General features: G+C 41.2%; 1 protein-coding gene across 18 annotated transcripts in view; it reads right to left on the reverse strand.

Annotated features, from left to right (window-relative positions):
* Nucleotides 1–12,926, reverse strand: part of SYNRG (synergin gamma) — a 92,614-nt gene that overhangs the window by 32,792 nt on the left and 46,896 nt on the right. For all 18 annotated transcript variants that reach the window (XM_067715293.1, XM_067715287.1, XM_067715286.1 and 15 more), the window contains 3 exons: nt 7,421–7,539; nt 7,223–7,285; nt 1,303–2,250 (listed from right to left, as the gene is read on the reverse strand). In XM_067715293.1, coding sequence (XP_067571394.1) covers nt 1,303–2,250; nt 7,223–7,285; nt 7,421–7,539 — 1,130 coding nt within the window. The remainder of the gene's footprint in view (nt 1–1,302; nt 2,251–7,222; nt 7,286–7,420; nt 7,540–12,926) is intronic.

A 12,926-nucleotide genomic window follows, 5' to 3' on the forward strand; every position in this document is an offset into this window, starting at 1 on the left:
AAAAGAAACAAAATCACTCTAGCAAACAAACAGCGGCAAAAAAAAATAAAAATAAATAAAGGAAAACATTTGAAGAAGGGTACATTAGAAAAAGAAGTAGACAGTCGGGGCACAAGCAGCCCTGCAGACAGCCCACTGCACTTGGCAAGTAGCCTGTGGAACACGTCACTCCTCCGATACCTTGCTCCCAATTCAGCACCCTGTTTAAGAAGACCTCTAACATCTCAATAGCCAAAGGATGGATGCAATTTTGTTTTCTGACTTACCAAATTGATATATGCAAAAGCCGCCATACTTTACTATTTCTTCCTGAATCTGTAAACTTGGGAGTGTCTTATGTGTCCCTCTCTAGTTAAACGACAAGGAACCCTTCGTACGCATAATGCATTTTCTGGAATAATACAGTAATGCTGAGATATTTCTCATTATTAAAGGCCACAAAATAGGTTTATCTTTCTATATACATATCAAAGAACAAAACAAAATAAAAACTAGGACACTTGGGAATCTAGTTTTTCTGACAGGAATTTGGACTAGAGAATCAACTGCTACATGTAAATCCACATGGGATTTAAAGAGGGCTCTCCTCTAAGATGTTTTCAAACATTTTATGAGAAAGTTAGTAGTTACCCTATCTACCATCTACAGTTGTGTTACAATTTACTACTTCCAGTAATAGCGTTAACACTGAAAACCGTACCTCAATTCCACTAACAACTCCTGCCCTCCTCCTTGCCAGACCCTGGCACACAGGGCATCCAGGTACAAGCTCTTGCCCTCTTCTCTTATAGGGATGTGGCAAAACTGCAGTATAACTGGCTAGACATTGTTACTTTCTTGGTCTAACAAGAGTTGGTTTCTATAAACCAAACAGAATACTCTATTGGCAGCTGCCAAATATACCCAAGAGAAGAAAAAAGGAGACGGAAACATGGACTTCACTCACAGAAATGGAGGAACGTTACTGACACTGCAAAAGTCTTTATAAAATTTCTGGCAATGTGTGGCTCACTCAGCAGTGGATTTTGATGTGCCTCAGACACCAAGTTGGTGTTAGATTTCAAATGTAAAAGTATCTTAGCTATCCAGTCTAAGTTTCATTGTATTCATGGTATCCACATATCCAAGTATCCACAGAATCCAATTCAACACTGCTTTAAGGGGACTGGCAATGAAGAGGTTAATTATTAGACATTCATGAGGGTTAAGAGCCAGAGCCTTCCTCTTCTGTAAATCAACACCCACAGAGCCATCTTTGAGATCTATATCACCATCACCAGAGCAATCTCACCAATTCCTCACCTGCAGCAGGAGGATGCTGGCCACTAACTGTTGGTAAATCCAAAGAGCTATCAGACATGACATGCTTAAGATCTCCTCCCACATCAGCCAGTTTCATGTCAAACTGAACAGAGAGTGCATCTTCAGAGTCCTCCTTGCCAGCACTGCTGCCACCAATGGAAGGGAGATCCAAGGACTTCACCGAAGCAGAGTCTTCTTTGGTGTGTCTGAAAGCCACTGCTTTCTCTCCCAGGGATTTGTCCGAGCTCATGGAAGAAAATTTACTGGAGTGGAAGTCAGCGAAATCATCATCGCTCTTTCCTGAAGGAGTGTTATCTTTCAGCTCTTCAACACCTAGTCCCGATCCTTCCAGAGAGAGCTGTCTGAAGACATCGTATTTGGTAGACGCAGCGGCAGAGCTCTGTCCGTTCTTCACTGTGCTGCTCACGCTGCTGCTTAGAGGAACCGGACTACTTTCCTCTTTAAGGGCCTCATATTTGTCATCTGCCTTTTGCTCAGATGAAATAGAACTATTACTGAAAGCCATAAAATCTGCAAAGTCATCCTGCTCCCCAACAGATGCTGGACTAGAATATTCCCCAAAAAGGTTGAATTCTCCAAAATCATCAGCCAAACTAGAAGTTTTAGTTGACGCCAATGTCGTCATGGGTGCCACAGATCCCGTGAGCTGGGGTCGTGAGGAAACAGATTTTGATGCACTGAATGCAGTTGAAAAGGACAATGGTTTCTCACTGCTGCAAGTAACTGAGGAAAACATATCTAGGTCTGCTAAGTTCAGAGGATTTTTCACCTGCGTTTGTGGTTTCTGTTGGATAGCTCCTGAGGGGAAGGCTGCCGGAAAAGGTTTGTCTTTTGCTGGTGGCTCTAGTGGTGAGATACTATCGGCGGTTTTAAAATCGGTGAAACCATCATCATTTCCCGCAGATCTGAATTCTGCAAAGTTTTCTCCTGCAAGAAAAAACACAGCCAAATACAAAAGAATGCTGAGCTAAAATCCCATGATCCATATTAAAGTACAAGCATATTACAGACGTTTCCCTCACTGGCTTCACATTATTTAACCACAGTTTAATAATATCCCTACCAAATATCCCTTTTGTTTCCACACTGAAGGCTAGTGATAGGGAAATAAATAAAAATCAAACTGAGCACACGTATCACACGATTTTCATTTGCTCATTTCAGTGTGATATGATATGTGACATGATATGTCTGTGCCAGAGCCTTCAGCTGTCCAAAAGCATTGCTCTAAGGATGTTTTCTCACTATTGCTAGCCAGCCAAGCATACAGGAGAATAAGAAATAGGCGCTGGACAGTGGTTTAAGAATCCGCCTGCCAACGCAGGGGACACGGGTTTGAGCCCTGGTCTGGGAAGATCCCACATGCCACAGAGCAACTAAGTCCGTTTGCCACAACTACTGAGGCTGCGCTCTAAGCCCGTTCGCCACAACTGCTGAGCCTGCACGCCACAACTGCTGAAGCCCATGCACCTAGAGCCTGTGCTCTGCAAAAAAGAGAAGCCACCACAATGAGAAGCACTTGCACCGCAACGAAGAGTAGCCCCTGCTCGCCGCAACTAGGGAAAGCTTGTGCTCAGCAACGAAGACCCAACGCAGCCAAAAATAAATAAATTAAATAAATAAATTTAAAAAAAAAAAGGAAATAGGCGCTGGAGGTTCCTGAAGAGAGGCATATTAAAACACATAGTGGCCCTTTAAAGATAAAATGTGTTACATGGTAATCAATCAGAAAAAAAATATCACAGGTACCAATGAAGTATTATGAAAAATCCTGAATCTAATATTTAGGATGTACAAGACTCTGCTCAGCTAGGCCCTTAAGCTTATGGTTAGATACTATGTGGTTTTGCTCAAGTATATTGAGGCATTAATTTGAAGGGATTTGATGAAAAATTCTGAAAAGGCATCTGCTTATTTGCAAAGCATTCTTGTTAAGGGCACATTATAAAGTAGTTCCCCCCACACTTTCCAACAAATAAGCTGAATCTTACCCAAAAAATCCATGAGTACTTGGGCTCTTCTTGAAATCAGCAATCTCACTGTACCAATCAGCACTTATTCTTATTTATTACAATTCAAAGGGATTTGAATACCAATTCCATTATTAAAAATTTTGAGGGGACTTCCCTGGTGTTGCAGTGGTTAAGAATACGCCTGCTAATGCAGGGACACAGGTTCAAGCCCTGGTCCAGAAAGATCCCACATGCCGTGGAGCAACTAAGCCCGTGTGCCACAACTACCGAGCCCACATGCCACAACTACTGAAGCCCGCGCACCTAGAGCCCGTGCTCTGCAAGAGAAGCCACCGCAATGAGAAGCCTGCGCACCACAACGAAGAGTAGCCCCTGCTCGCCACAACTAGAGAAAACCCACGTGCAGCAATGAAGACCCAACACAGCCAAAAATAAATAAATAAATAATAAATAAGTTTTTAAAAAAATTTTGAGGATCGGATTTAAACTTTAGTTTATATTGTGCTACTCTGAGGATGGGGTTACTGACAGCATTTTTTAAATTAGTTTTTTAGTTAGAGAAAATAGGTACTAAGGTATTTCTCATAAATAATTAAATAGATGCAGTTAGATACTGATAAAAATCTGGGCCCATGGTTCTTAATAGGGTTTCTATTCTTTATTATCACAATAATTTTATCACTCATAGGCATAAGGTTAGGACACAGATGATCTCAGTTTTTGAATAGTGCCTGAAGGTCTTCCATAAAATCCACTAGGTTATACCAGATAATGAAAACCAGAGATAAACCAAATATAAATATAGCTATACTAACATCACTTATTATTTAAAAATATGAATGCCATTTCTGGAGAGTTATAAATTAAAATACAAGCTTTAATTTCTTCATCCATTTTTTAAAATTCTACTTTTCCCTAAAAATGAGATATAGAAGCATATGAACTATAAAAATGTGTGTAAAACCAAAATATAATTCTGCAAATTGTCACTTAAATAACGCAGGCTTTAAATATATTGTGCTTATAACATGATATATACTTTGATACATCATATGAAAAAAGCATGGGGGCTTCCTTGGTGGCACAGTGGTTAAGAATCTGCCTGCCAGTGCAGGGACATGGGTTTGAGCCCTGGTCTGGGAAGATCCCACATGCCGCGGAGCAACTGGGCCCGTGTGCCACAACTACTGAGCCTGCGCTCTAGAGCTCACAAACCACAACTACTGAGCCTGCGTGCCTAGAGCCCATGCTCTGCAACAAGAGAAGCCACTGCAATGAGAAGTCAGTGCACAGCAACAATGAGTAGCTCCCGCTCGCCGGAACTAGAGAAAGACCGCCTGAAGCAATGAAGACCCAACACAGCCAAAAATAAATAAAATCAAAAATAAATTTATAAAAAAAAAAGAAAGAAAAAAGCATGGAAAATAATGGAAGCTTATTTCCCCCCTAATTTGAGCTACTTAACAAATTCACCAGCATAATTTATCAACACAGAGAAATCTATTTAATATTAGGGAAATTTCAGAAAGAGAAGAACAGCATTCAGAATTTCTGTATTTTATGTTTTTATACATACCACTAATAAAACTAAAGTCAATTTCACAAATTGACAGAAGCAGATGTAAAACTTTAAAAATCGCCCTAGAATTTTAGGCAAGTACATCAATGATAATATTTGTATTATTTGTGTAAATAAAAAGGTAATAAGCAGTCAATTTTGTCACAGCCTAAATTTTTGATGTGCTCCTTTAAAATATCTGTGAAACTGACAAGTTTTGCTTTGTTATTTTATAAAGGAAATCACCACAGCAAACTAAACTTACTGATGAATTGTAAACGTTTCCACTAGAAATGTAACCTGGGTGAAAGGGTTAAAAAGAAATAAAAATGGGTGGGTTTACATGTTCAAAAACACAGGGGCTTTTTGGGCAAATAAATTAGTTGCAGACACTGGAAGATTGCTTATCAGGAGGTACATTAAGCATATGACTTCATGGGTAGCTTTTCAGTCCACTTTTTTAAAGTTTTAAATTAATTAATTAATTAATTTTTGGCTGCGTTGGGTCTTCGTTGCTGCGTGGGCTTTCTCTAGTTGCGGTGAGCGGGGGCTACTCTTCGAAGCGGTGCGCGGGCTTCTCACTGCGGTGGCTTCTCTTGTTGTGGAGCACGGGCTCTAGGCATGTGGGCTTCAGTAGTTGTGGCATGCGGGCTCAGTAGTTGTGGCTCACAGACTCAGTAGTTGTGGTGCACGGGCTTAGTTGCTTTGCGGCATGTGGGATCTTCCTGGACCAGGGCTCGAACCCATGTTCCCTGCATTGGCAGGCGGATTCTTAACCACTGTGCCACCAGGGAAGCCCTGTATTTTTAATGAGAGTAGAAAAAAATATATTCTCCTAAAATGAACAAAGTTGGCATCTCTCCCTGGAAAGCCTTAAAGGTAAGACAGGAATGAAAGCAAGCACACAACAATGCCAACAAGCATCTGGGATTCTGTTCGTAAACTACTGCAAAAGCAGGGCTAAGATGTGCTGCTTACATTTTGGTGGCACCATGGTGTTTCCCAGGAATAACATACATATCATACGATCACTAATACCAGAGTATATAAAGAACCCTGATATTAAACCATGCTCTTTACTCCAAACTTGCCTTGGCCCAAGAGTTGATAAAAGCATTGCTAGGAGTAAATGCCAAATTAACAAACCAGAAGTTCCTCTGGGGTTTATTTTTGTACTCATAGTACCTAATACAGGCACTGAGGAAGAAAGTTATTACATCCTAAAGGCTTGAATGAAACACAAGGAAACATTTCTAGAACCTAAGAGCTGTAAAAGATTGAGTATTTCTGGGCTTCCCTGGTGGCGCAGTGGTTGAGAGTCCGCCTGCCGATGCAGAGGACACGGGTTCGTGCCCGGGTCCGGAAAGATCCCACATGCCGCGGAGCGGCTGGGCCCGTGAGCCATGGCCGCTGAGCCTGCGCATCTGGAGCCTGTGCTCCGCAACGGGAGAGGCCACAGCAGTGAGAGGCCCGCGGACCGCAAAAAAAATAAAAAAGAAAAGAAAAGAAAAAAAAGATTGAATATTTCTACAGATATTTAAGCAGTACACTTTCTATTTTAACTTTCACACATACACCTTACCTTTCCTGTAATTTCCCCCCACCTCCCCACGCCCTCCCCATTGCTCGGAGAAAAGGGTTAGAACAAGTGATTGTGGAAAGATGTTCCAAATTTGATTGTCCAATACAGAGAGGTAGAATGTGGTACTGTTTCCAGGAAGAACTCCTCAGTAGAGGATAAAAACTTCACAGCATGCGTGGGTAAGCTTTGAAGGACATCATTTGACCTATGGATTATCTAAATCCTACACATCAGGTTTCCAGTAGGATTCAGCCACAAATATGACTTTACATATATGGCTCTCAAATTATCATTCTACATTCCCTTCTACTCTATTTAAGCCCTTCTATCAGAGATAGGAACCACACAGGCACACAAAGCCCTCTCACTTCTACTCATTAAATTACAGCCAATTTTGAAAATCTTGAGATGTAAAAGACTGGCTGCTGCCTTTCGCACAGTCCACAGATTGCTGCACTGCCAACAGCTCAAGTCTTGTTTTGAGTGTTAAAATAACCGAAAGTGGTCACAGGAGTCTAACTTGGCTTGAAGGCTTCCAGTGAAAGGGAATGCACTATCTTCAAAGGAAATTGCATTATTAGAAAATAATTTTTCTAAATTATCAGTTATTTTATTATCTAATAACTGAACCACATTTTTCTTTCTTGTAATTTCCAGAGCTACAAAACGAAACAAAAACAACCACACAGTAAAATAAAAGAATGTTTGGGATGCTACTGAAAGAACCATAAAAGTCTCTTATTAAAAATTGAAATAATTTATCCATTTAAGGAAACAAAAACTTACCTAAAGATTTACTCTCTGCTGTCTGTTCAAGTTCTCTGAAAGCACTATATTTATCACCAGGCTCTATGATGAAAAGACAGAAGCCCAATTAAGGTTAGGAACCTTAAGATCACAGCTCAAGGACATTCACCATAAAAGGTCACCACTAAAAACAAAAATTTACATTCACAGGTTCATGAATTTATGAACTGTTTTTACCTCTAAACGGAACAGTATTTTCAGAGGACTTGTCAGCTGCAATTCCTTTAAACACAGCATATTTATCCACTGAAGCTGATCCTTTAGTTCCAGGAAGTGGCATCAACAAAGAAGGGGCACTAAAAGGGAAAAAGAAATATTTCTTAATGACTAGAACATTGTCTCCTTACCTCGTCATCAAGGAAGAACTTAGAGTTAAAATGGCACACAGATAACCTAGTTAAAACTCATGGCTCCCTGCTTTAAAAGTTAGAAACTATATAGGTACACCACAAATGACAAAAAACAACATCCTTTTCCTTGAAAAAACATATATTGAAACAACACTCAAGCAATAATTCTTTTCTTGATTATGTGAAGAGGAGTCAGATCCACACTGACCATCTATCTAATCATCTTTAAGCCATAAGAACCACCGGAATGGCATTAGAAATAGATTATTATAGAATGATGACTTCCTGTAATTTTAAATTTAGGTCCATAAAACTGTGAAAGTGAACTGCTCCAAGTACGTATACCCAATATTTTAAAGTAAATTAGGTTAACCTTAATATAAATTATTCTCTAAACTGGGTTCAGAATGCAGAGGTGGAATAGTTAAGATAAAAATCTATTTATGAAATGCTGTTCAAGCCAAGATGTAAATTGTCCTTCTTTTGATCACACTGCATTGCTTAGTGGCAGAAGTTCCCACATCTGATAAGCAGCAGTAGAGTTAATACAATTTGCATTTTTACGAGGATCACATCAGCAGTTCCAGAAGCTATCTTTGCAGCAAAACAACAATCACTTCAAAATTAGATAAAGATACTTTTGCCTGTGGACACATTTCCCTGCTGGATGGAAAAATAGTGTAATGAGTAGTATCTGTGTGGGTAATTCTTGGGCGGCTTAAACACAGACTATAAAAGCACTGCCTTTTTTTCCCCCCTTATCAGACCCAGGCAGCTCCCTGGAAGAACCACCTTTACATATGAATGACTACATTCCACTACTAGTTTGTGTCATTCAATACCATACACACAAGTTATATAAATGGATTTCTATTGAGTTCTTTGCCCTGGAGCAAAAATTTTCTACAGTCATTTAAATCTTCTTATCAGTGGCCTACAAGAAAGGTAAAAACCTTGCTGTTGCACATGCATGCTAATGGGCGTCTGCAGTGCCTGGAGGACTTAGTGCTATCAAATATTATAATTTCACACCAATACCAAACAGCTGCTACATATTTGATCTGGACAAATAGGTCACTGTTTATACAGTATAGGTGGATTTCTAAAAGTTCCATAAGTAATTAAACTACAACACACTGAACAGAATGTTACACAGGAATAAAGGTAATTAATGTCTTAGGAAAAAACCACAAAGTTGAATGATCTATTTGTTTTTTCATGATCGCCAACGTTAGCTATGGCCCTTTAAAGTCCATGGTAAAATCTTCCACTAAATATGACATTTATTTGAATATTATTAATTTAAAAATTATTTTCAGAATTGGAAAAAAACCAGGGGATCTTCAGAGTAATGTAGTACTGCTAAGTGAAGTCAACAAAATAAAATTCCATTCAAAAAACGCTATGACTCAGACTGTAATTTTATGCATATTACAAAGGAAGAATTCATTCCAGTTCTTTCCTTAAAGTTTTTATTAAAAAAAACTGTAATCACCATCAAAGTGTTTATGCCAGTTATATAAAGTAGTTATCTGTTCCAAACATGCAAATGGTTATTTCTACTGTTGAATACTAACGAAAGGTACTCAGTGAGAGAGGCATACTGTTTTAAAATTTAAGAACCTGCATTCTATTGAAAGATGAGACTTTAGAGAATTTGGCCACAAAAAAGTGCTTTGCTTTTTCTCTAGTGTATCATTTGTGTTTTACAGTTACTTCACGTGGCTGTGGTAGGTGACTTTACTTAGTTGCTCAACCTGCTAAATACATCCATTTAAAAAGCAAAGAAAATAAACCAACTCAAAACTCCTACGCCTTAATCCTTTTTGAACTATTCTATCGTCAGCGCCCCATGACCGCTTTGTTTATTATACGAAGCTCCCCAGTGCCTGGCACACGGTAAGTATTTTCCGAATGGATAAATGAATGATGTTGCTCCCTTCCAGATGCCCTTTCATGCCAGCTCAAGTGCTATTCCTCCTTTGACTTTGACATCCAGTTCAACACCGAGTCCAACCAACTTCTCAGATACATACTTTTCAGTATCTGTAACTCTAAACCCAGGGTAACTCCCATAACCTCATAACAGGATTACCATGGAAGCTGCATTTATCCCATACCTAGTAGCAAAAATCCCTTTCACCATGCCACTTATTTCTAAAATGCTTTACAGATTATGTCACAAATCATAAGGCATCCCATAACTGGTGCCTGCCCTTAACTAGTGTCATTTTTTCAGACTTAACAATACTCTTGGCTCCAGCCTATTTTAACACCTTACTTGCCTTTTCATCTTCTCAAAAAAATAATGTCCATTTTTGCTTAAAAATACTGCTCAAAGTGGTCCTACCTATTTATATCATGATTTAACAAATAGCCTTTTAAAATAACTCACAATATGGAATACAGATCATCATGAACTAGGGAATTCATTATACATGAACACACAAACTCACCACTGAAGGAGCAATTCTAAGAGAGTTTTATTAGATAATATAAATACCCAGATAAAACTAACAATCTTTAGAGCAGAAACTGTGCTTTTTGCTTCTGTATTTCTAGTGCCTACCCCAGTGTCAGGCACACAGGAGATGCTATGTAAATGTTTCTGAATGAATAAAGAAACAATGAGTGTGGATTCTTAGACATGAACAAAATGTTTTCATGCAAGAAAAGCACAGAAGTAGTCAAGCCAGAACTGAAGAAGAAAAATCTGCAAAGTATGGCTGTATATGAAAGTAAACTACTGGGTGGAGATAATGCCACACAAAATTGCTAATACCCCATATATCTCAGGTCTGGCCACCATCTTAAAACTTTCTATGCCCAAATTTTAATTTCATCTGCTGAAAGTTTTCTCCCTGAGGAATGAACCATCAATTTGTTAAATTTGGTTTGTAACCTTCATACTACAATATATTCATCCAACAAACCTTTATTAATTACATATTACAGGCTAAGTACTACATACAGAGACATGAAATACTGTCTTCAGGTACTTACAGCCTAGTGAAGGGAACAGTCAGGTAAACCAGTAATGGCAATTACGGCACAGATGTTCACAGGCTACCATGGCAGTAGAGAAGAAGAAGCCCTTAACTCATCTTAGAGGTGGGGACTGATGGAGTGGAGTTAGTAAATACTTCCTATAATGAACCGATTTTCGACATGGAACTAGAATTAACTATAGAGAGAATTTCAGATTGAAGAAAACAGAATGGAAAAGGCCAGAAGCTTGAAAGAGCATGGTCAGTTTGGCGGTTTACGTGTGGCTGGAGGTAAGCTGTGGAGAAATGGCAACAGTCAAGAGGGTTGGCAGGAGCCAGATCACACACGGCCTTTTCCCATGCCAAGCAGAGCTGACAGAGTTGATGGCGGTAAAGGAGAGAGAAAGGAGACAAAAACAGCATGTTTCTGATTAGGTGACTGGATATGGTGATCTAACAAATTCTCATTTAGCTTTGAGCAGGAAAACAATGAATCATTTTATGGAGGTAATTTGAGATGACTTGGGTCATTCAGATATGTTCTAGATAGCAGTAGAACATATCAATTTGTGCAGAGGAAGAGACCTGAGAAAGAACTGTTGTGTGTCTATCAGGTTAATACGTGTGTGTGCTGGTGCAGCGGGCTTGGAACTCGCAGTACTTTACAGTCACACCCCTCGTATGTCTCTTCTATGTGTCATTTACAAGTGTTTGATGTATTCTTAAAATCAGGAGAATAATTCTTTCCCTAATTTCTAATTCTCTATAATGCCTGTCCCTTAGTTCTTCTTACAGTGTCTGCAGGAAGTGTTGACTAAGAAATAATCAATTGGTTAAAATAGAAAAGATGAATGAAACTGCACAAATAGGAACATAAGAGAAATAGAATATGTACCCTGACAAAAACAAGTTCCAAAAGCAACCAAAAACACTCACACTGCTTACTCAAAGCCTCATGTGCTCTACTCAGTGGAAGAAGTACCTACTAAGTACTTTTTAAAAATGATGGGGCTTCCCTGGTGGTACAGTGGCTGAGAGTCCAACTGCCAATGCAGGGGACACGAGTTCGTGCCCCAGTCCGGGAAGATCCCACATGCAGCGTAGCAGCTGGGCCCGTGAGCCATGGCCGCTGAGCCTGCGCATCCGGAGCCTGTGCTCCGCAACAGGAGAGGCCACAACAGTGAGAGGCCCGCATACGGCAAAAAAAAAAAAAAGATGGAGACAGGAGCTTCAAGATGGTGGAAGAGTAAGACGTGGAGAACACCTTCCTCCCCACAGATACATCAGAAATACATCTACACGTGGAACAACCCCTACAGAACACCTACTGAACACTGGCAGAAGACCTCAGCCCTCCCAAAAGGCAAGAAACTCCCCCACGTACCTGTGTAGGGCAAAAGAAAAAAGAAAAAACAGAGACAAAAGAATATGGACAGGACCTGCACCAGTGGGAGGGAGCTGTGAAGGAGGAAAGGTTTCCACATACTAGGAAGCCCCTTCACTGGTGGAGACGGGCAGTGGCGGAGGGGGGAAGCTTCGGAGCCACGGAGGAGAGCGCAGCTACAGGGGTGCGGAGGGCAAAGTGGAGACATTCCCGCACAGAGGATCAGTGTCGACCGGCACTCACCAGCCTGAGAAGTTTGTCTGCTCACCTGCCGGGGCAGGCAGGGGCTGGGAGCTGAGGCTCTGGCTTCGGAGGTCAGATCGCAGGGAGAGGTCTGGGGTTGACTGCGTGAACACAGCCTGGAGGGACTAGTGGCCACAGCTAGCCGGGACGGAGTCCGGGAAACGGTCTGGAGCTGTCAAAGAGGCAAGAGGCTTTCTTGCCTCTGTTTCGCAGTGCGCGAGGAGAGGGGATTCAGAACGCCGCTTAAAGGAGCTCCAGAGACGGGCGCGAGCCGTGGCTATTAGCGTGGCCCCCAGAGATGGGCATGAGATGCTAAGGCTGCTGCTGCGGCCACCAAGAAGCCTGTGTGCAGCACAGGTCACTATCCACACCTCCCCTCCTGGGAGCCTGTGTAGCCCGCCACTGCCAGGGTCCTGTGATCCAGGGACAACTTCTCCAGGAGAACACACGGCGTGCCTCAGGCTGGTGCAACGTCACGCCGGCCTCTGCCGCTGCAGGCTCGCCCCGCATCCGTACCCCTCCCTCCCGCTGGCCTGAGTGAGCCAGAGCCCCCGAATCAGCTGCTCCTTTAACCCCGTCCTGTCTGAGCGAAGAACAGACGCCCTCAGGTGACCTACACGCAGAGGCGGGGCCAAATCCAAAGCTGAGCCCTGGGAGCTGTGCAAACAAAGAGAAAGGGAAATATCTCCCAAGAGCCTCAGAAGCAGTGGATTAAATCT

The sequence above is a fragment of the Pseudorca crassidens genome, chromosome 19 (genome assembly GCF_039906515.1).
Source record: "Pseudorca crassidens isolate mPseCra1 chromosome 19, mPseCra1.hap1, whole genome shotgun sequence".
NCBI classification, from domain to species: Eukaryota; Metazoa; Chordata; class Mammalia; order Artiodactyla; family Delphinidae; genus Pseudorca; species Pseudorca crassidens.